Here is a 24,326-nt window from a genome sequence, read left to right as displayed (position 1 = left end):
TGTGAAAAAAATTTTCCTGTACATACAATAATTGTACTTAGTAAAATCTTAAATAATTACAATTTTTGAAATCCCTCCATAAGTTGTATAGTTTCATTTTCAACAATAAAACAATTTTCACTTACGATTCATGGATTCAAGCTTAGTAATTCATTAAGATTAACGAAACAATTTCTTAACTTTAATTTTAATTTAAATTCTAAGCAAAATCTTATTCTATATAGTACGAAAAAAACAAATTCTCTATTTTTTCACATTTCATAAGATTTTTTTTTTTAATAGAATAATTTTACTTCAATGTGATAAATATGATGATGTCATTAAGAGGTTTTACTTATGTGAGGTTGTAATTTATATATGTATATTTTACTACAAACTGCAGCTTTAAACAAGAAATATAGCTTGTTTTGTTCTCAAACAACTAATACGATTGTTTGATTACAAAAAACGTTAGATTGCAATAAATTACTTGAACTTCTAATTTGCTACTGAACATAACCTAATATTGTTAAATGATTCTTTTACTGCAGAGAAAATACTAAAACATTTAACGATAGCTTTTTAAAGTGTCAGAAAACTGAGTGGATTTCTTGAAGATTTTGCACTTCAAACTAATTTCTTTAAAGGAAGGTCCACTTTTAATGAATAATTTAGGATGTAGTTCAATTTTTTTTAAAGTCTTACAATTTCTTGAATCGCTGAATAATATCGGTGGGTCAGTTCAAGAAAGAGTTCTTCAGAGTAGAAGACATAAAAGAGTCTTTTTTAAACCAAGAGGAAAAAAACAGTCTCTGTAAGTAAATTTTTTTTCCTTTAACTTCTAGTTGGTAATAAAAGTATGTATGTATGTATGCGTAAATTAATTAAACGTCACTTAATAGCACTGTAGTCAATCTTTATGTTACATAGTCCCTTTACTGGCCACGTTGTTGAATAATCAATAAAACACTTATTAATAATAGAAAAGCTTATTACTAAATCATGCGGAATATTCAAGATCTACTCTATTAGTAAAAATTATTGCTTTAACTATGTTAGTATGAGCCAAAAGGCACTTTGCGTTACTTTAATTAGTGCTGGTGTTATCAACTACGGCTTTATTAGTTTAATAATAATATAGTAAACGCATTTTTTGACCTGGTGATTAAAGTTTAAATTGTTAATTAATGGCTTAGTATTTCATATTTATAACTACACATAGACTACATCATAATCGGAGAAAAAAAAGTTAGTCAAAAATACTCTTTCTTGTTACGTAGGTTCGAAAAGCTTCATTTTCTCCAAACATCTAAAAAAGCTCTTTGTTTCCTGTTACTCTGAAAAGAGACTTTTTCTTGTACTCACTAAAAAAATTATTTTTAAAAGTACAACTACATTTCTGACATTTAATGTAAATGGTTAAACTTTCATTATAATCTAAAACATCAAAATAGCTTAACTATTACCATTCTAAAAGGTTGTAAGATTTTTTTTTTTAATAAGAAAATATAACGCTATATTAAAAAATTTTTTTTTCCTCAAAAACTTTTAATGACTTGTTAATCAAATTTTCTTTATTTTTCATATAAATTTCTATACGAGGAAAAAAAGTCTGAGCTTATTTTCTTGCATTATTGCTTGTATTAGAAGATAGAATGTTCCTAATAAACAAATTTACAGTGCCAAATTTTTAAAAAATTTACAAAATTATTTAATACTTTTATTAGCTACGTAAAATATTTTACTGCTTGCTCAGTAGTACAAGAAATCATTGAACATCATTAAATTCTGTTAAAATGCAAATAAGAAATTTTAGACACTAATTGGAATCTAACGTTTATCATTAAACAATCGTAAAAGTTCTTTCAAAATAAACCAAACAACATTCATTTATTTTGCTCAGGTAAGCGTTTTGAAGTACATATAAGTTAAAACGTTGGATTAGCTAAATCTGCTAGAAAAAGAATAATACGTTTCTTATTAAAATAAAGTTATTATTTGACAAAAAAATACATCTAAGAACCTTACGGAATTAGGAGAAATAAAAATTAAGCATTTCGTGCTGTATAAAATTATGTTATTTTTTAAATTAGGTAAATATTACAAATTAGGGAATTATTGTATCAATTATACTAATATACAAAATTTGCAAGCATTTCATAAAGTCACTCTGAGTGAAATCAAACAAAAAATTAAAAACTTGCATAACTAAATCTATCAGTTAAATATCAAAGTATAACCAATTTTTATAAAAAAATTTGGTAATTTATCACAAAACAAATTTATATACCACTATTTATGTAATACTACAATGCAACTACTACGGTATTAATAATCAAAAAGTTGCTTAAACTAAAAGTGCATTTTAAATTGCAGGGTTTAATATATCTTTAATATCTATGTGCTGACAGCATAGAAACATAAGGCACCCATTTTTTTAAATTGAAAAAAATACCATGGGAAACAATTACTGGTGATAATTGTCAATGATATTATTGAAATGAAAGTTAATCTTTTTTGGCTTTGGCTATTTTCTTTCGTGACTGGATGTTACTTCTTCGAAGCTTAAAAACGTTTACATTCCATCCATAACTTAAAAATCATTTGTTTAGTATTGTAAAAATATGAGGTACCCTCGGAAACTAGAACTGTGAACGTAATAAATTATTTATAAGAGTCAGTATTAAAAATACCATTTTTTCGACGTCCCCGAAAAGAAAGTGTTAATAATATTAATAAATTAAAACATAAGTTATAGTAAGAAATAGAAACAGAGCGATGAATTATATCGAAAAAACAAAAAAATCTGGAGGCAATTGGAATTGAACCCCAAATTGCCTAAATATATGATCACAGGCAGAAGTCCTAGCTATCTCAGCTATTTAAACATTGGACCTAGTACAATCCAAAGGCACAAATGTTCATTAATATCCTCCAGAGATTTCCCTACAGCTTATAGCGATTATGATAAGTAAAAATTGTAACTCATATTTAAGGTGCTTATAGCCATACTATCAACCTCAAAAAATATTTTAAGCTAAATATTTTTTCAACGTCCTTTTTTTGATACACAGTACTATTAAAAAAATCTAAAGTACAGGAAGAATTAAAATATAAATGCCTTGAAAGTCTGAGCTTACAATTGTTTAAGCATTCATTGATATAATCTTATTTTCGAAAAATACTACAGCTTGCCTCTCTTAAACTTTTATATGTTATTGAGAATAGTAAAATGAAAGAACAGGTATTTTATTATATACATATTAGATGTAAAATCTTTTTTTTCTTTAGTTTCCCTTAATTTGTAAGACCTTATTTTAGAAGTAAGTATTGCGAGAAAGACTAGTTGCTTGCTTTCGCTCTGATATTCGCGGTCATATAGCTATGTAGCTGTTGTCAGCATTTCCATACAGCACTCCCTTGTTCATAGGCCCATCATCAGTATACCACTTCCATGCGTCTTCAAAGTATGTGCATACATGCCTATTTGTGCGCAAATCCGTAGACACACACTCGGTATATCCCCTTAACGCTTCTCAAATAAAAAAAAAAGTATGTGCACCTGGTTCGACCGCTTGATCGGGACGGGTCGCTCAAAACAGTGGCCAACAGCGAAGTCATGCCGTAGCATTGCAGTTAGCAATTTCTCTACTAATCTCTGGGAGTGAGCACCAATTTGAAATATGGCCTGCCTTTTGCAACATAATAGTACAGTAGTCAAAGGTAGCACTATCTCTGCCCAACGTTGCTTACCACTAAGCAGCAGCATACATCGTCATGTTAATCTGTACCTATACATATTGCCAGCAGACGAGGATCGTGTGCACATACTGCAGCTTTTATCCATACACTTTGTATGACTCACTCTTAGAGCATCGGAAAAAAACAACTCTATTGATTTTTATCTCGAAATTTTGTGTTGGTCGAAAGAAAATTATTAGACCCAATTGATTAAAAATTTCCTGTTCTACACGCAAGTGTTTTTATTCTTATTGTATCTTAAACAGTTCGGAAGATATTTACAAAAAAATCTTTGTGGACAACTCTAAGGGTGTACAACAGGACTTTGATATATTTGACAAATTTTTCTATAATCCACGAGTTTAATTAAGTATAATAATAAAATAGTTTCAATGGCTTAGTGATTAGCATGCTAGGCTCCTAGCCACAGATACTTGAGGGGTCGTGGGCTCACATCCTGTCGAAAATCGTTAAGATATTTTTCTCAGGCTTTTCGATGTAATGAGTACCCAGAATGCCGAAAAACCGCTTATCTAATTTTTAAAATAAAAAGTCGATTTTTCTGGTAAAGTCTAGATTTTCAGGTGCTTCCTTTTCAAAGAAAAGCCTACATCTGGCCAGCTAATTAGGTAAAGTCACTGTTAGTTATCAAAAGGTTGATACAGCGGATCATTTGTTTGGTATGTTGTAAATTGTTTTTCCATTAAACTTGATAATAGCTGGAATGTGCTTGAGACAATCGCTGCATCCTGTAAATAGTACCCAGTAAGATGGATGACCAAGTCATCTGAGAGGAACTTTGCGAAGGGCCCACACGAAAGACTTGCACACCGTGTGGTTGGAGAAAAAAGTTGAAACCAAAAATGGTCTTTGATATGGCAAAAGAAAAGAAGGGTCCTAGAAATTTATATACCAAATAACTAAGTATCATACTGAGAAAGTCCCTTTGAAAATAAATTTTCAATTTCAGAGAATTTTCTATCGGTCTAGTATGTTTTCATCCACTATTATTTAGCACACGGCATTTTGGGCAGTGTTCAGGCTAACTTCAGCTGCCAAATTTTTGGTTGCTAATTGTTGGGCCACATTTTATATTTGTACACTAGCAAAATCAGAACTGCATTGGCTACCACACTTGACCCGCAGATTGGTGTGTGGCAACTGAATGCTTGTCAGCCAACTTACTTCTTATCAGGCTGTAAAGCCATTACAAAGACAAAGGCACATACCAAAAAATGGCTGCAACATGTGCAAACATTGAGGACTTGAGTCAGTTTCTTCTCCATGTCACTGTGGGATCACCACACGTTTCTAGACTAAATAAAACCGAGTATTTGCTGATCGATCAAGGTTTTAATATCGATTGTCGTATTTTTTTAGTGACTGTTTACCAGCACCTACGTCGTTACCAATTTTTTTATTTCACTTTAACAGTCCACTGCGCATTTCTTAGTCGTCCTCATAGCTGATGATTTAAACTCTGATCTTCTTGCACAGGACTACTACTTGAAGCATCACTGTAATTTAGTTCTGGGAAATTCTTTGTATTTATGCCTTTAGGGACTACGCATTTTCGTAATACCTCGTACACTTAGCTTCATGAAGTCTTGGCGAACTCTAACGAACTGGTTTGCTGGAGTGATGGGGTAGATCAGGAGATGGGGTCACTGATGCTTTCATTCACAAGTCTAAGAAAGTTTTTTTGTGGAGGGGAGATTCATGAGTCTCCCTTGCATGACCCCTCTGCTGACACTATTTGGGAGTACTTTTCTATCATAGCATATGTTCATCCTCCTTGCAGCGACTTTGCATTTGGAGATATTCTTCATTGGTTGTCGCAGGTTGGTGTGAGTTTTACATTTGTGCCCATGACATGTGATAAAGCCAGCTTGGCAATTACGCACTGTACTGGCAAAACTGATAGTCATAGCTTTGATGGGCTGCTGTTCGCTTACGTTGGTGAGTCTTTTTTATCCGTCTCTGGTGTACTAATTCAAGTTATCATTTCAAACTTTTATCCAACGTCCTAGAAAGAATATGTAATCGTGCCACTTTCTAAAGTGCCAGTTAGAAATAAATATTTTAGATAAATATATACTTAGGAACAGTTAACTTTCTGTTTCCTTATCCCTTACGGGCCTACGTTGCAGACTAATCGAATCAGTAATGTATTATATATCTTTATTTAAGAAAATAGCTCAAAGCTTTTGATACAGTCAGACTTACAGTCTGATGTACGTACGTTTGAAATAAGACTTATTAAAGATATCAATGTATAAGATTTCGTGCTCCTCGTTACCTAGAAGATTAGGGCTATAGTTATGAGTGGAGTCTGTTTAGACCTCCATGCATATTTGAAATAAATCTCGATTTTCTTGGTTTTTAAAATGGCTTTGTAAAGTTAACTTTAGTGCCTTCCATCGTTATTAAAAAAGTTTGATACGTATACAGAAGCCTATATTATAAAATATAGTAATGAAATCAAACAACATTGATTTTTTCTTGAAGATTTCTATGTATAGTAAGATACCAAGAAGTAGGACGAAGCTTACATGGGAATAAATTAAGACTTATCTATAATTAAAACAGATGAATATTTGTGAAAAATTTTGAAAGCAACAAGTGGGCGATGAATCAAAAAAGCTAAAAAAATTTAAAAAATAAATAAATGTTGACCAACAAAAAATTTTAGAAATTTTGTTAACAAAAAGAAATATCTACACAAACAAAAAAAAGTGTACTGAGAAAGTTGAAGAAATTAAATGAACCAATTTATGAAAAAGCACATAAAAGCACATTAACGTTAGTTGTCACAGAATATATTTTATATATTTTAAAATGCAATATCAGTATAAACTATTTACTAAAATATGTTAACGTTTTCAATCATTAAGAGCTTCTTAAGCATAGATATGTGTACACATTATATTCTACAATCGACTTTTTACTATTGACTCATTAAAAAAAGAAGAAAGTCAAGCCAACAAGTTTTGATTCTGTGTATTTTTAAGTAATATCTGAATATAACAATTAGAAAAAGTAACTTATCGTTTGCTTATGAGATATTTTTATTATATTTAGTTTTGAATTGTAAGTCTTTTTTTTGAGAACTCATAACAGCTTATTCATTTTCTTACATTAATTATTTATCTAAGTTTTTTTTCGTCTAATACTGAACTTTTTACATTTTTATGTGCTTTTTCATAAATTGGTTCATTTAATTTCTTTGACTTTCTCAGTACATTTTTTTTTGTTTGTGTGGATATTTCTTTTTGTTAACAAAATTTCACACAACCAAATTCCTGCATCTTTAACTAATATTCTTTGCTCTCTTGTCTTGCTTCTGTAGCTCTTTTTTTTTTTAATGATCGAGCATGTCTTCCACACAAGCTCCAGACATAAGTTTTTTTTCTGTTTCTTACTTTTATAGTAAGAGACGTGAAAACTTAATTAAATCAAGATCTTCTCTCAGAAGTATTAGTAAGGGCAGTAGTTATCGATGTATGAGTATTAAGCATAAGTCTGCATTCTTTTTTTTTGCAAGAAATTAACACTTACCCTTAAGAGCACTAAAAATATTATTTTTATAGTTGTTCAAGCTCTCACTTTGAAAATCATCAGAATTTACAGTAGAAAGTTTTTTTTTTAACTTTTAACTGTTAGGCTTTGGATACCATTACATACAATGTATAAGTATGTATATTAAGACCTATACTGAGAAAAATTTGGTGCTGCTGTTGTCCCTTCCCTTACAGCAGATATACCAAATTACGATTAGTCTGCTGTCTCTGACTACTGGGATAGAAGGTATCCCAATCGGAACAGCGGACGTACGAGTCCAAGCATAGTAGCGCTACCTATAGTGTGGTTTGACGTATGTACCATAAGTAAGGTGGACTACATATACAGGTCTTGTGCAGCTCTCGTCTCAACTAGTATTGCTGACGCACTAAGCTTCCGAACTAGCACTGTTCTACCGGTGGTATTCTGACAGCGTCTAGTCTTTCACAGTGTAGATGAGAAAATTGTTGATCATCTTCTTATAGTATAGAATATGCTTTTCTAGATAAATCTAATGCAAATGTGTTCGCACTTTTATTTTAAACAGTCTAGTGTGTAAGTATAAGTATGTTAAAAAATTCTTACAATAAAGTGTAGATAATACCTTGCTTCGTTAGCATTGAGCTACACACTGTTCTACAAATAACTGGTCTACTTTTTATTTCAACCAATACTGAATGGGAACTCCTAATAAAAGGGCTCTGTTGAACTTTTATAATGTATATTAAATAGTTCAAAATTTACTTCAATTTCTCTAATGAAATTATAAATCTTACAATAGACAATTTTTACGGATACGTTACAGTCATCATATTGACGTTTTATGTAATAATAAACTAGGATAGCATAGCTTGGTATACAAATGAGATACTTAGTTTTTTTCGTATAGATAGTTCTTATAAATTACTTCTGAGCTAAAAAAACATTCTCACATATCGTTATTTTTTTGTTTCACTCGAATTGGTCTTTAAATCGCAGTTGATGTTGAATAGGGTTTTTTAGTTTTAACGTAGTTTTCTTATGACTTCCGAGTCGAAAGTGTGACGGTGAAGTTGATATTTTTTGATACTGTTAAATTTTATGCAATTATTTGTTAATATTGTTTATTGAGTCAAATTAGGTACCAATACAAAATTTTAGATATTACACCGAATTTTTGTTTTTACAAGTATCAAAAGTATTATTGTGAACTAAACTTACCGTATTTGCTGCGCATATAGATTATTAGCGTCAATGGATCACCAACGCGAACTGGTCCAGCTACTCTATTACCCGTTGTTCCGTAACCATACCTAATTTCCATATAGCACTCAGGTGGCTGCAAGGTGAATACAACAGGGTTACCTGTTGCGACTCTAAAAACAGTTTATATTGTTATTTAGTTATGCTCAATTATTTAGCTTTTAATTTTTCAACCACAAAATCATGTGAAGTAAGATCTTGTAAGAAAATTTTAAAAATTTTAGTGCAGGATTTCAATAAAACAAGCATCTGTATTATGACGCTTCTTATTGAAATTATTAATATGTGTTAAATGTATCAATGTATTTTTTCAGAAAGTAGTGCTACGAAAGTAAAGTAGGCAATAAGAATAGCAGCAACATAACTAATGAGCGAACTAAAATAAACAAACAGAGTTTTATTCAAAAAACTATTTTGAGACATAAATGCTGAGCCTGTATGACAACCTTATAATACTAAAAAAAATACCTTGGCCTTTAAACACCTTATACTGATGGTTGAAGCTGACAGTCTGAGAAATTTCATTGCCACTTGTTATAGCATTCTAAATGTGTCACATTATTTATAATAATTTCTTATGATAGTTAAAACAACAATCTGTCATTGTTAAACTAATTATTACATTGATTGTTAAATAGTTAAAAGTATTCTTATCTTGGTTCTATACAGTAACTCTAATTGAAGGCAAATCATGTTGATTCAAAACGTAAACATACTGGTTATGTCAGATGGTATTGTAAAAGGCTTATATAAACAGGGAAGCGTCATACTTAAGGAGGCTTGGGAGATTTTAAATAAAATGCTGGCTAGCTCTGAAATTCTGAGATCACGTAAATAAAGTACGCCAGATTTTTTTGTGAAAAAGAAATAAAAATTTCAACCCATTTATTTTTGAAAAAACCGCTTGTACAAATTCGTCATTTTAACACGTAACCTTATGGAATCTTAAATTTAATTGACTATTGTACTGCAATAAAAAGCTGTGAGCCCATAAGTCAAATTGGTACATATACTTTTAATTATAAAAAATCTATAAAAAAAAAAAAAAAAAATAGGGTCAACACGTTAAATTAAAAAAAAACAGTGAGTTAAACATCAAATGTAAGAGTTATTTTGTTCAGATATTGTAAGTGCGCATACGCTGTACAAACATAAACATACAAGCATGAAGATTTAAGTCCAACACAAGTATAGGTATATAATAGCAGATGATAGCAAGAGAGTACGGTGTTGTCAGTTTTGGTCAGTCGTGGCAGGGCCATCATCTCTACAAAAGGTACTCTGGCAAAACTAATAATTTTTTAAATATCTATTTTCCGGTGACTTTTCTGCGTATTATTGATATTTTGTTGACACACTTATATGATACATATAATTGTAAAAGAGAAAATACAAACAGTCATTTACATGATAAGTACCCCACAGAGGCCCTTCAGTAGATACAACACGAAAAGCCCAAGCCTCCTTAAAGACGCTCCCCACATGTAGCGTTTTCTGCATGATCTTGCTAAAATTTTAACAGGATGCTTGTAATGATATTAGAAAGTCCCATACAAGATTTAAGACTGTAAACTACATCTTGCAAACTGCAAACTGGCACCTACATATCTTATTGCTATAACACAATAAACACTGTCTGAGAATACAGTGAAACTAAGGCCAACACTTCATTTTTCGTTTTTGTGTTATCATCAACAATAAGGTTACATAAGGAATTACGTTTCATCTCATATTATCTGATATCTAATCAGATAACTATTCTTTACATAAAACACAACTACATGAAATTTCCAAAGACCTTTTCTTATGTAAAGATGATATTTGATACAAAGCATGTATATTTTAACTATGAATGTTGTCTCACTTCTATATACGTATATTTTAGTAAAATTATTATTTACCAACTAAAATCCACACCACTAACCAACAACTACTCAAAACAGATGAATTATTTCATTTCAATATTGTTTTAAAGGGCTCCCATATGTGAGGAGGGGGGGGGGCAACCCACATTAAAATAGACAAAAAACTGAAGTAGTTGGTAAGGATACCAACATAAATACATTTTTTATATTTATTCTTGAATGTAACAATTTGTGCAATTACATAAAGCTGACCTTGTTAACTTAAGTATTGTATTTTATTTTTTTAAGCATTAAATATCTTACAAGTGTTTTCATAATATAGCAATATATGGGTGTTAATAAAGTTGAAAATGTAAGCCATCATTTAACTTCCTTTAGTACTAAAATTAGAGTTGTGCCGGCTCCAGCCTCCTTAAAGCACAAATGAAATTGTTACCCCTCTCGTACTTAACTTTTTACTTTTTGAACAAATCAATTTTTTTTCCTTCATTTTAACAAATTCTTACACATATACCTGAAATCGTAGAATCTATTTATTTTTCATTATAATGAAAGAAAATATAAAATTTGAACCTATCCTGTAAATACTTTCAATTCTTACTTTATGCCTTTAATGAAATATTTATGTATAATCGTACAAATAATGCTCCACCCACTGGCAAATTCAACGTACCATCCCTTACAATTAATATTTGTTGATAAAACATAAATGTCATATAAAACCCAAATATATATATATATATATATATATATATATATATATATATTTTGTTTGGTGGAGCGGGGAGAGGAAAATCTTAACAGACACCCCAGCTAATCCAGTGGTAGTGTTGGATTCACCCGGTGTGTCTACTGACTAAAAACTAATCTCCCCGCGTGGGACAGGTCCACGAGGACCACTTTCCTAGAAGACAAAAGGGCATTAGAGGAGAGAGAAAAGAAAAATAATGAAGAATTTTGGAGGCTGACTCGCTCTCGAGGAGATGAAAGGAGGGGCACTTACGCATCTGGGCGAAGCTCGAGTATTGGCATTGCACCAGAATAGAGTTAGAGAAGCTTAAATTTGGTGTCCTTATATGTGTGTGAGTACTCTGTGTATTGTGTAATTAAAAGCGTACTTGTGGTTTGTGTATGTGTTGTATAGGGTTGAGGCCGTAAAGGATATGGCAGACAGTTTGGGTGCTCCTGAAGGGAGCGTACGAATTGAAGTCACGTTAGTTTCAGCGAGATCATGAAGATGCATCCGATGGGAGTAGGGGAGATTAAAGACCTAGAGTATGTTGAAGGTCCTTGGAGTTCTGTGCTAGAGCGCATGGACATCGTATAAGGTCGAAGCGCCTGGGTTAGCGGCTTGCAAGTGCGGCAATCGTAGGGTTTGGGTGGTCCATAATGGAGGTGCGGATTCTAGATGCAAGGACAGAGGCTGCTTGGATTGGAGGGATCATGTTGGACTCCTTGATCATCTGGGCATTCCTGATGTACCAGAGAATATCCAGGACCAACCTTAGTATCTTCATGAAAGGGCCTTGGAGGCCCTTTAGTTGGTTTTCCTTAGTAGCGCCCCACGTAGGTATCGCGTAGGTGCTAATGCTCTTGATCATGGCGTTAACGGTGGGAAGCTTGGTCTTCTGGGAGACTGCTTTGTTGTTGAAGAAGGGCTTAGCTGCCTAAAGGCTCCATATGTCTTGCCACGGGTGCAGTTGATGTGACGAACGTACGTAAGTCGACGGTCTAGCGTGACGCCAATGTATTTGGCAGAGCAGCTCCAGTCGATTTCTACTCCGCTTACCTTTATCTTCTGCAGTTTTTTCCTTGGATTTTTCCAGGAGACGAGCATAACTATAGTCTTTGCCTCATTTACGACCAGTTTCCAAAGACTATACCAGTTATGTAGAGTGATGGTATGCTCGTTGAGAAGAGTGGTGCACCTAGAGTTTTTCTTTGACGTACAGCTGACCACGACGTCACCTGCATAGACGTACATATTGACATCTTTGCGCTGGGGCAGGTCGTGGCAAAATATGTTGAAAATGATGGGTGAGAGTTTGAAACCTTGGGGGACTCCAGATTACTGGTCGAGAGTCAGAGAGAGAGAGAGAGTCACCTACTTTAACGCGGATGAATCTGTCCGAGAGGTAAAATTTGATGACGCCGATGAGGTAATGCGGAAAACCTAACCAAGGATGTTGTTTTCCGTGGTTTACTTGTTTAGGCAGGCGAGGATGACGCTTTCGGTAATTTTACTGGGCGAGGAGAGCAAACTAATGGGTCTGTGAGTCGAGGGGTTGCTGAGGGGTTTTTCCGGCTTCGGGAGGGAGATGACCGTAGCCACCTTCCACGCACTTGGGAAATAACGAAGGCACATCACGGCGTTTGTGATGTTGCAGATCGCCGTGATGAATTTTTGGGGGAGGATTTTAGAGACACTGTTGGAGATGCTGTCACTGCTAGGAGCTTTTCGAGTTTATAAGAAGCAGATGGTACATCTGATTTTGAAGGGTGAGCAGTGTTCAAAATCCGGGTTGTCGAGGAACTGTTGCTGTACCATGTCGGTGATCATCGCGTGTTCCTGCGCTAATTCTTCAGGGCTGAGGTTAGGGGAGCATTAATTTTGCTGTAAATCTGCAAAGATCTCAGCTTTGTCCTAGTCTAACCAGTAGAGTTTGTTACCTTGTTGAAGGGGGGGGGGAAGAAGGCCGTTTGCTACGGAGTTTTTAACGACCTTTCAAGCATTTCTTGTGTGGGAATCTATGAATTTGTTAAATTCCTTGTTTCGGAATTTGAAGACTTGGGATTTGACTTCCCTTTCTAGGGATTTAAGGTGAACTCTTAGTTCAGGGGTTCTCCGTTTTTGCCAGAGTTTCTGAACTCTTTTTTTCCCCTTGATGAGACGCAGGAGATCATGGGGGAGTTTAAGAGTGTGTTGGGGAGCTGTGGTTGTTGTGGTGGCATCTGGTGTGGACCTGTTGAGTTCGTCTATGAATTCGTCAACTGCTTTGTCGAGTTCCATTTTGGACCTGATGGAATGACATTTAAATGGAGAGGATTCAAGGTTATACGCAAGGTGGACCCAGCCTATGCAGCTGGTGGTAACAGGTATGGTAAGGAGGGACCTAGGAATCTCTAGGTAGACTGGATTATAGTTGCAAGAGAGGTCTGGGGAGGTAGGTAGTGTCCGTAGGGATGGTCAAGTTTTTCGTCGGAAGTATGACTAAGATGTCTGGATCTTGGTCTGGTAAGCTGGGATAGTGAGTCAGTTCACTCGGAATCTCATTGTTAATGTGAGGTTACGCAAGTGTTTGAGAAGGGAGTAGCCATTAGGATTTTTGTGTTTGCATCCCCACGATTCGTGCTTGACCTTTAAGTCGCCTGCAACGATCGTAGGGATGTTGGAGTCAAACAGCGGGATTATGCATCGGAGGTTAGAATCGTCCTTTGGAGATGAGTAAAGTGAGATGGTTCTAATGGATGAGGATGAGGTGGTGTGTACTTCGACTCCAATCGCTTCGCAGTTGACAGCGTCTGTAATTATGACTCGATGGCAGATGCCCTCACCAAGAAGGATAGCCACTTTTCCATGGGATTGATTGCGTCTGTCGCATCTGTGTACCGTGTAGTTTTGTATGTGGAGTAATTTTGTGTTGTCCAGGTGCGTTTCAGTGACGCATGCAATGTCGATGTTTTTGGTCTAAAGTATGTGTGTGAGCTTGGTCGTCTTGTGTGTAATGCTGTTCGAGTTTCAGTTGAGTAAAGTGAAGTCTCTATCTAGCGTCCTGCTGTTTTGTTGCCCTCGAGGCCGGATAGCCTTTGGTCGAGGCGTGTCAGCAGAGTCATTATGGAGGGGAGGATGGTCTCTGTTATGGGAGGTGTGTTGATCAGAGGAGTCTTGGGTTGAGCTCGCGTCTGGTGTTGAGAAGATGCCACGTTTGCGTATGATATCCCCGGGTGAATGGTGTTGGAGCCTTGGGCTGTTGTACGGTAGGTGGCATTCACAAAAGGAGAAGCAGGGGCCGTTTCTTTTTTAGAGGTTGCATGTTCCTTTCTGGGGAATTTTTGGGCATCTTTGATAAAAGGGGCGGTGCTTGCCGTTGCAGCTCGCGCAGTGAGGAGTGGCTTGGTTTGTGCCTTTTTTTGAGCAGGTTGCGGTAGCGTGGTTTAAACTGCAGAAACCACAGACGAAGGTGGCATGGAAGTAGGCTGCCGTGTGATTGAGCTTTTGGCATTGGGGAATAGCACTCTATTTGCGCTTCTGTTCCACTTTGACAGAAGTACCCCTGAGTGACCTGAGGTTATAGATGTCGCTGGAGTTGGCATCCAACGCATCCAGGTACACGATAACCAGGGACCAGGTTCGTTGACCCTTGGTTATGCAATAGACCCGATGGGTGGATGATATTTTTTTCTTGATCATCTCCAGGATTTCTGGTTCCGTATACCCGATGTTGACTCCACGGATGACAACTATTATTTTACGATCCTCGTGAAGCTGATGGGTGGTAAACTCGACCTTTTCCTCATCAAGGTCGTGGACGATTCGTCGAAAGCTGTCAATGTTCTCGTGGTACACGCAAGTGCCTTTAGAGGTCGTAATGGCACGGCGGACAGGGATATTCTCCACTATGAGGGCTGTATTAATCCTGGGCCATAATTTTTGGTCCAAGATTGTGATCGGTGGAGGTGCCTTCTTTTTGGGGATGCTGTTTGTTTTCTCCAAGTCATGTTGAGCTTGGTCCTCAAGATGACCGTCGAAAGCGTTTTTCTCTGCCTGGGAAGAGCTGAGTGGTAAAACTCGGGTTGGGGATGTTTCTATCTCCATGTCAGATAAAGTGTCTGCGGAATCATCTGCGTTGAGATCGCGCGTGTGCCATTTTTTTAAGGTTGGCTTCGCATTTGGGGAGTTGGCCAAGGTGTTGGTTACCTTATTTGGTAGCGGGGGGAATTTCTGGGCTTCCAGAGAGGAAGAGTTAAGGAGATTCAAGGGGTCGCGATTTAGAGGTAACGGTACTACAAGACCCAGGCTTTTTGGTAGCAGAGTTTTCGCTGTGCGGGGTGACTTTGCAGAGAGTGCTGCAATGATCGCGTTTTTCTCCTCGTTGAAGAGTTTTAAAGAATTCATCAGCTGAATGGAATTTTCCAGCTGAACTAAGTACTCACTCACTATTTTTTCCAGGTACTCTATCCGTTGTTTTTGCACTTGCACTAGCACTTGCACAATCACTTGCACTATTAAGCGCTAATATCTCGGAAGATGAGTCCAATTCTTGCAACAGCGTATCGAAAGAGTTAGTCACACTGACATTTAATTGTGGATTATCTACAGTGTTCATGGTTTAGTAGTGCCCTAGTGAAGGGCTAGCTAATTGGGCCACCCCTAAGGGTGGCGTGTAAGCGGATGTAAGATTTAGCGGAAACACAGTCGCGTGGCGCGACTAAGTCGCTGTTACGAGAAGAGAAACAGAGGTAGCCCTAAAAACGGCCGTTCAGAGAGAACTCAAGTCTGAGTAAGAGTGATGCGTAACGGGCGTGCGCAGAAAGCGTGCGTTTAATACGAGCGCTCGAGCGAGACTGATATTTATAACTAGAGACATAAAGGTTGTGACAGGGCATTCATGGAAATTCAAAAACTAAAAAGTCAACACATCAAGGGCGAACAAAAGAAATTTAGAAATTGCATTTCATGTACATAATGCTTTATTATACCTAAACCAAAAAAATAGAGAGTAAGAAAATATTCATTATCAAGAAATACGTTTTGGTAGAAAAATGTTTAAATCAATATAGGTGATTCTGCCGTAGGTGGTCAAATTTGTGTCCAGAGCTCATGCTACTACAAAAGACTATAATTGAATGTTTAGGTTGTGTAAAGTTGTAGTAAAAGTTGTCAACTTTCTTAGGAAAAGTTTTCAAGCTTATGCATTGACTCCTTAAAGAGGTAAACAAGAAAATATAGTCAAAATGTCACATCCGTACCCTGTCCCAATCTCGATTTTGCAATCAAATGCTGCTACTAGAAAAAAATAACTTTTCTACCATGTCCTTGTGCATATATTGTCAAGTAACGTCCATGCCATAACGACATTTTTAAGTCACATATTATGACAAGATAAGCGCACAAGCCGAAGCTGTAAAAACTTCTTATCTACTTAAGGTAGCTCCTTTGCAAAAACCTACTAAATGAAATATGTTCTATTTGATATATTTTGATCTACTCAATGTAATGGTCACCTTGTTTATACCTCAAGTGAAGCCAAATCTCGTGATATTTTAGCTCTAAGTTGTACCTTTGACACAAGCTCATATGGCAGAGCATTAAAATGTCAGCTTTATAGGCATTTCCCAACTTACAGTAAAAAATCTGATCAGACAAATGATGATGTACTTGTAGAAAAATCTCTGTTTTTTTTAATCCTGTCATAAAAAATGCTGGTAATGGGGCATTATCTAAAGATATTTGCCAAGAAAGACGTAACAATCAGCTTCATTATTATGAATGACAGATGGTAGCAGAATACCAACACTGATATACGTCTATATGTATACTTGCACAAGTGAAACTCTCCTACTTGACTAGAGCAGTAGACAAGGGAGCTACCTTAATTGACACTCATTTAAATTTTAACATTCTCGTGTACAACAATTTAGGTCCCTTCCGTCCTCCCCTACCTTCAACACTCTGTAACTCATACAGGTGAGGAAAAAAATTTTTCTTGTACTATTTGTTGGGGACAGATGTTTTGAAACTGGAAGACAATTTTCAATTTTGAAATACATCTCTGAATATCGATTTTACTTACGACACTAGAAGTATAGGAGTCTACCATTTTAGGGCATTCAAAATAGGCTCTAATAACGATTTAAACAAAGCTCTATTAATAAAAGAGGTTGTTTAATAAAGGATCAGCAATCATAAATTGTAAGGATTCTTTTCAAATTAAAAATTTCTAGTAAAAACCTACGAAGTCTCATTTTTTTCAATTTTTTTCGCTACTCGTTAAGTAGCTATAACTTGTAAACAAAGCTACTAAAAGCAACAAACTATTTTCAATCGATATGGTTTGATTCTTGCTTTAATTTTACTAAGGTTAAAACATTTTAACTATGTGAATATCTTAGCTTCACGCATCGTATGAGGTAGAACTTTTATGAAAATAAAATGTTTTACTTAATTTTTTTTTAACAATTTTTTAGAACACAAATGCAAATATATTAAAATGATATGTTCATTAAGTTTTTTCATAATATGAAGTTTTTATTGCACATAAATTTTTCTATTGTACGGTGCACATTTTTAAGGTTAAAGATAAAAGGGCGGACTTCACTAAAATATTTGCCATATTTTTATTTAGAGAAGAAAATGATTTATATATTTTCGTGTTAAATAGGGCTACGAGTGGGGTCAACGGTTAAAATATTTTATAAAACTATTCAATTTTTTAAAAATTAAGTATAAAAATATTATTTTATATTCTTATTCATGTTTAATATTGAAATTCCTAAACTAATTAGGAATTTAAGAAAAAAAAGACAGCGCACCATAACACTACATCAAGGTTTGTGTAAAAATGAGCCAACAAAGCGTATAGAAAATATAGCTATTAATAAAGTGGTAGAAAGTAGCTGTAAAAGGCTGGATCAAATAGTGGAGAAAGTTGCTACGATAATATGTTTAAAAATTGTTACAAGGCTGAAAGGCACTTTGAGCAACTTACGGCAGATTCACTTATGCAAGTTTAAGTCATACTAAAATTATTAATATTTTCCATAAATTTGCTACTCAATTTGATAAGAAAAGAAAATTAACGTAAATAGAAATGTGATACTGACAAAGCTTTGTTTTATATGGTAATACAAAACCTACTACGATTTTTTTTTTTACAAGATTATCAGTAAACACACACACTGTGCAGCCTACGGTCCACGTATAATTCAGCTCGTGATCAAGAACGGAACAAATTCGTTTTTACTCCTTTTTCTCTACGATTTCTCCTCTTTTTTGACCTTTTTTTATTGGAGTCAAGTACAAATTTAACGTTTGTATCAAGATTATACTTGTGCCACAGTATAGACAGTGAGCGTGTTTAGTGATAATCACGTAAGAAAAAAAATCTTAGTAAGTTTTGAATCACCACGTAAAACAGAACCTAGTAAATATTACATTTTAATGTATGATTTATGTAGTAAATTATTATCAAGAAATAAACCCAAAAAGTATTATATCGTTCGTCGAACATGTCGTTCTGCTCTCAGTTGTTTTTATGATGACTTGAGGGTCAGTGCCTAAGCACACAATCAGTAAGAGCTAATTTTGGGAGTACAAATGTAAACTCCAAGAAACCAAATGTTAGTTTGAGCAACGCTTCGTTGGTCTTAACGCCAACCTCATTAGGCTCACTTAATTAACAAAGAGACCAAAAACAAAAAACACAACAATTTTTGTAAATTACATTGTAGGGCCACTGTTTATAAATATTTACAAAAGTTTTATATCGTTGAGACGATCGTTACAGACTGTTTGTCACCTTAAACGAATAACGTAAGTGTCGAACATGTATGCATTTCTATACAAACATATAAACAATAAATGTACGTTTCTTGCAAATATAGATAACGTGTATTCATATTTAAAAAAGATTACTTATAAGAACTATATATAAGTTATTGAAAAATAAGGTATCCTCTTTTTTATTCATTATTTGCTTAGTCGAGTGTACATGTAGCATTTCTGATATTTATCATTTTTGTCTATTTGGTTCATGATCTAGTATTTCGTTAAAAACACAAATTTATCAAAGAATAAATTTTTTTAAACAATTAAGAATGTAGAATATAGTTTGCAAAAAATTAGCGATCTTAATAGTGAAATAAAAAATAATATAAGAACAAGAATCACTGTTGGAAATGAGAGCGACCGACAGTAGGCCCGGCTCTTGTGTACACTGTGTACACTTGTAGTCTCTGTCGGCTCAACGGTCTGTGCGTGTGCGCTTAGTCGACTTGGCACGCTACAGGTGTGTGTGTGCTTATTCACGCGGCAAGCTTTGTATACTGTAAGCGCCAGATTATACTCAGCTCTCGTCGAAGAAAGACTCTCTTAAGTTACGTTGCCAAACTCTAGCATTCAAAGGTGCATACATCACCTTAAATGCTGGTGTAAATCTTCTGATTAACTCTCGCTACACAGTGGACAAAACTCAGTTGTGCAGTGCAGTGCACTTAGTTCTTTGTTTAAGTTGCTCACTGCATAATTTGCAGACCAACTCAAATAGTTAATCTCATCGAACTACCAGTGATTATCAACAGCAAGACTCAGTGAAACTCTTGTGTATTTTCACAGACAGTAATTGTGCACTTTTTACAGACAGTGGTTTATAGTTATTCAATATTTCAATCAGTTATACTCTATCAGTGCTTTCAGTTTCACATTTATTCCGAGTAACTTTCAAAATCTCTTGCGAGCTCAAGGCCAGTGCGTGTTTACATATCGTGTTATTCAACTTGACTCTTTTCTTTCTACATTCTTCACCTTTATATATTTCAATAGTTCGTTGCTTTAAGAATATAGACAGTATTTATTTTCTCTGGTATAAATTTGACCTTTACAATTTTTGTGTGCATTAACTGTGTTTTCTTGGCCTGTGAGTGACATTAAAAGTTGTGATTTTTATGCTGTTAATTTTTATTGTGTTTTATTGTGTTTTCCCAATCACTCTTTCCGAGCCAAGTGTGTGCTAACGCATACGACTTGTACATTTTTGGTCCTTCAAGCCGAATCGGGGTGATTGGGGAGTGATCTGGTGGCAGTGCGTGATGGAAGAGACAAGATAACTTATCCACATCTAGTAAGACTTAATCGAAACCGAGCAAAGCTCAGCACGCTCATACAGATCAAACTCAACCGCTCAGCAACACTCAACCGGGCAGCAACGCTCAGCAGAATCGGGTTGGGAGTTCGGCTCGGTCGCAAGATGATAGACCGGCTTCTCCAGTGTTTTCGTGCACGTACTGCAACCAGCAACACTTTATTGCTCGCTGTCCGGCATTCGCGGCTCTCTCCATTGACCAACGATACCGGTTCGTGGATGACAAGCCTTTGTGCTTTAACTGTTTTGGCCGCCATGCTGCTGCTGAGTGTATGAACACGAAGAGGTGCCAAACCTGTGGTAAGGCTCACCATACCATGATTCACGGCGCTTGGTTGTTGCAACTGATCAGCAGGTTGGCGTCTCAGCCGACTTAACATCAAGAATAGGAAATCAGCGCAGTCATCAGACACACTCATCGTCGAAACTCCACATCTAGTAATACTCATCCCAGAGTCAACATGAGTCAACATCAAGTCAAACTCAACAATGATCACATCGTCCAACCAAACATCTAGTCACTCATCTATCTTGTTCCCAACAGCAGTAGCCCAGGTACGTGCTCCAGCTGCACATCATCATCTCAGGCTTCTTATTGACCAAGGTTCAGAACTATCATATATTTCGGAAGATGCTGTGAAGCGTCTGCAGCTGACGTGCACGAAGTTCAACATCTGTATCCTGGGCATTGAAGGCAACGTAGTCAGTAAAGCACTTCGTAAAGTAGAACTCAGATTGTTTTCATTATATTCTGATTCCAGCGTGGATGTGGTGCTCCACGTCTTACCTAGAGTAACAGCTTCACTACCATCTTTTCAATGTAAGAGAAGATCGTGGCTGCATACGGAGTTTCTGGAGTTAGCTGACCCCCATTTCTATCTTCCACGAGACTTAGACGTGCTACTTGGCACTGACTACTATTCAGCTATAATCACCTTAGATCTGCTCAGAGGTTCTTTATCAGAACCTATCGCTTAACGTACACTGTTTGGTTGGATTTTATCGGGTTGCGTTAACCAGCCAGTTACAAAGATTATTCGTCACTTTCACCATATCGTTTAAAAAATTGAAGATAAACTTCAGGAATTAATCATCAATTTCTGGATTCAAGAAGAGGTCCCTTCAAAGTCAAGCTCGCAGCTTACACCAGAGGAACAAGAGTGTGAGGAACACTTCGTGCAAACTCACTCTCGTGATAGCACCGGAAGATACGTGTAGAAGCTTCCTCTGAAGCAATCTCCATCTCTGCTGGGCAACTCAGTCAACCGTGCTCGTAAATGCTTCGATCGCATGGTGGCCAGGCTCAAAACAGACGACAAGTATGACAAGCTCTACACAGATTTTATGAATGAATATTTGAGCCTTGGCCATATGCGACTGGTGCCTGCAGATGAGCTCAACATCAAGCCTCATTTTTATCTGCCTCATCACGGCGTATTGAAGGAAGATGGAGACAACGCCAAAATCAGGGTGGTTTTCAATGGATCAGCCCTTACTTTCTCTGGACATTCACTCAACAGCATAACTCACACGGGACCTAATCTACTGCCCAACATAACAGATATACTCTTCTGGTTACGCACATTCAAATGGACTTTCTCTGCGGACATCTCCAAGAAGTATCGTCAGATCAAGGTTCATCCAGACGATTGGGATTTTCAGCGAATCATCTGGCATAGCCAAACTCACGAAAAAGCTCACTTCCAGCTCACCACAGTGACCAACGGGACGAGGCCTGCTCCATTTCTGGCCACACGCTCACTGCTGCAGCTGGTGAAGGATGAAGGGCACCGTTACCCCTAGGCGGCCCGGATTCTCACTAGCGGCAGATATAAGGACGATATTTTTGGTGGAGCGGAGACTCCAGATGAGTTGAACGAGCAGGCTCTCCAACTTAAGGAGCTGTGCATGGCAGGCGGATTGCCCCTGGCTAAGTGGCACTCAAACTCGCCAGGATTTAGTTACTCAAACTCTAGTGAAAAATCACCACTCTCTCTCGATGACTGTGATGCTAAAGTACTCGGAATGGTTTGGAAACCACTTTCAGACAATCTCACCTTTCAGTGCACACTCAAACCTCTCAGTCAAATTCCAACGAAGAAAACAATTCTTTCAGAAATATCTCAAATCTTCGATCCTCTTGGAATAGTTGCTCCAGTGATTGTTGCAGCCAAACTCATCATTCAGGAATTGTGGCTACTCAAAATTACATGGGATACACCCATACCAGATGCTCTCGTTCAGAGGTGGCTACAAATACGAGATGATCTAGCCAAACTCTCTGGAGTGACGGTTCCTAGATGGCTTGGAGCACATTCTTCTTCTGCAGTGGAACTCCATGGCTTTGCTAATGCGTCTTAGGATGCTATGGGTGCTGTGATTTACCTGGTGATAAAGTCAGACTCAGCCACGTCAAGCTCATTCGTTTGCTCCAAGACGAAAGTATCACCACTGAAGAGGATGGCAATACCAAGGTTGGAGTTGACAGCAGCTCTCATCCTGGCTAAACTCACTAAGTATGTCACCGACCAACTCACACTCAATATCAGCAACATTCACTTATGGACAGATTCGTCAGTCACACTCTATTGGATTTCTTCTCATCCAAATAAGTGGAAGGATTTCGTCAGGAATCGAGTTGCAGCAATTCAGGATATGGTCCCTGCAGCACATTGGAAATATGTCCCTGAAAAGGAGAATCCTGCTGACTGTACCTCTAGAGGGATTCTCACTTCACAATTGATTGAGCATAGGCTCTGGTGGCATGGATCAGAGTGGATGATACAACCCCAGGATGGTTGGCCTTTGCAGCCGAGTGACGTCGAGGTGGAGAATGAGACAGAGGCGCTTCAGGTGTCAGCATTAGTGTCATCAGTCTCAGACTCGGAGTTCCTACTCAGGCTCACTCAGTCCAGCTCCACATTGCACAAACTCTATCGTATCTCAGTCACCCTCTTACTTGCTTGTGCCAAGTTAAAAGCCTTATTCACACACCAGGAATCATCCGTAGCTGTCACTGCAGAACTCATCACTTAAGTTAAGCTCTTACTCATCAGATTAACCCAACAGGAATGTTTCAAGGAGGAAATCAAGATGCTCAAATCAGGTTCTCTCCCAAAGGGCCATGTTTTTCACCGGTTGATGGCATATACTGATGATGCTGGCATACTGCGTGTGGGAGGCAGATTCATGAATGCCAAGCTCAGACCTGATGCAATACATCTTGCCCTACTTTCTCGTCAAGCTCAATTCACCAGTTTGGTTATCGATCTGGCTCATCGGCAAACTCTACACGGAGGAACTCAGCTCACTCTTAGCAAAACTCGTCAAGAGTTTTGGATAATCGGTGGAAGGGCCCCCATCCGATCCAGAATCCTCTACTGTGTCAAATGTGCCAGGTACTAGGCACAAAGAGCACAACAACTCATGGGACAGTTACCCGAGGCCAGGGTGACTCCCTCCAGACCGTTTGCTCACACAGGTATCGACTACGCAGGTCCGATACATCTCAAATCTTGGCGCGGCAGAGGGTCGAAGATATACAAGGGTTGGATACGTGTGTTCGTGTGTTTTTTGACCCCTGCTGTGCATCTCGAAGCAGTGACAGATTACTCTACCGAAGGATTCTTGTCAGCGTGTTGGCGATTTGTCTCACGTCAGGGACGTCCATTTGAGTTGTATTCTGATTGTGGGACGAACTTTGTTGGTGCAGACAGGGCTCTTTAACAGTTATACTCAGAAGCAATCAGTCAAAATTCTCATCTATCAGCCATGCTCGCCAAAGATGAAACGTCATGGCACTTCAACCCTCCAGCTGCTCCTCACATGGGAGAAAAATGGAAGGCAGTAGTGAAGTTGATGAAACACCAACTCCATCGGACTATGGGAGAGACTCTTCACACGCTTGAAGAGATCACGACGTTGCTCACTTAAATCGAAGCAATACTTAACTCTAGACCACTAGAACCACTTACCAATAATCCAGAGGATTTAGACACGCTCACTCCAGAACACTTCTTAGTAGGATCGGCGCTAAACTCACCACCAGAACCGTGCTTGTTGGATTTACCTTCAGCAA

General features: G+C 36.9%; 1 protein-coding gene across 1 annotated transcript in view; it reads right to left on the bottom strand.

The window, feature by feature from the left end:
- LOC149375650 (cuticlin-3) overlaps positions 1 to 24,326 on the bottom strand; it is a 705,303-nt gene that overhangs the window by 131,081 nt on the left and 549,896 nt on the right. Inside the window, exon 8 of the mRNA XM_089598075.1 lies at positions 8,482 to 8,636. Within this exon, the coding sequence (XP_089454201.1) occupies positions 8,482 to 8,636 (155 nt within the window). The remainder of the gene's footprint in view (positions 1 to 8,481; positions 8,637 to 24,326) is intronic.

The sequence above is a fragment of the Copidosoma floridanum genome, unplaced genomic scaffold (genome assembly GCF_036245765.1).
Source record: "Copidosoma floridanum isolate Cflo_tuat_1 unplaced genomic scaffold, Cflo_Japanese_pri ptg000005l, whole genome shotgun sequence".
Lineage (NCBI taxonomy): Eukaryota > Metazoa > Arthropoda > Insecta > Hymenoptera > Encyrtidae > Copidosoma > Copidosoma floridanum.
Note: the sequence above shows the minus strand (reverse complement) of the source record. Positions and strands in the feature narration are given on the sequence as shown.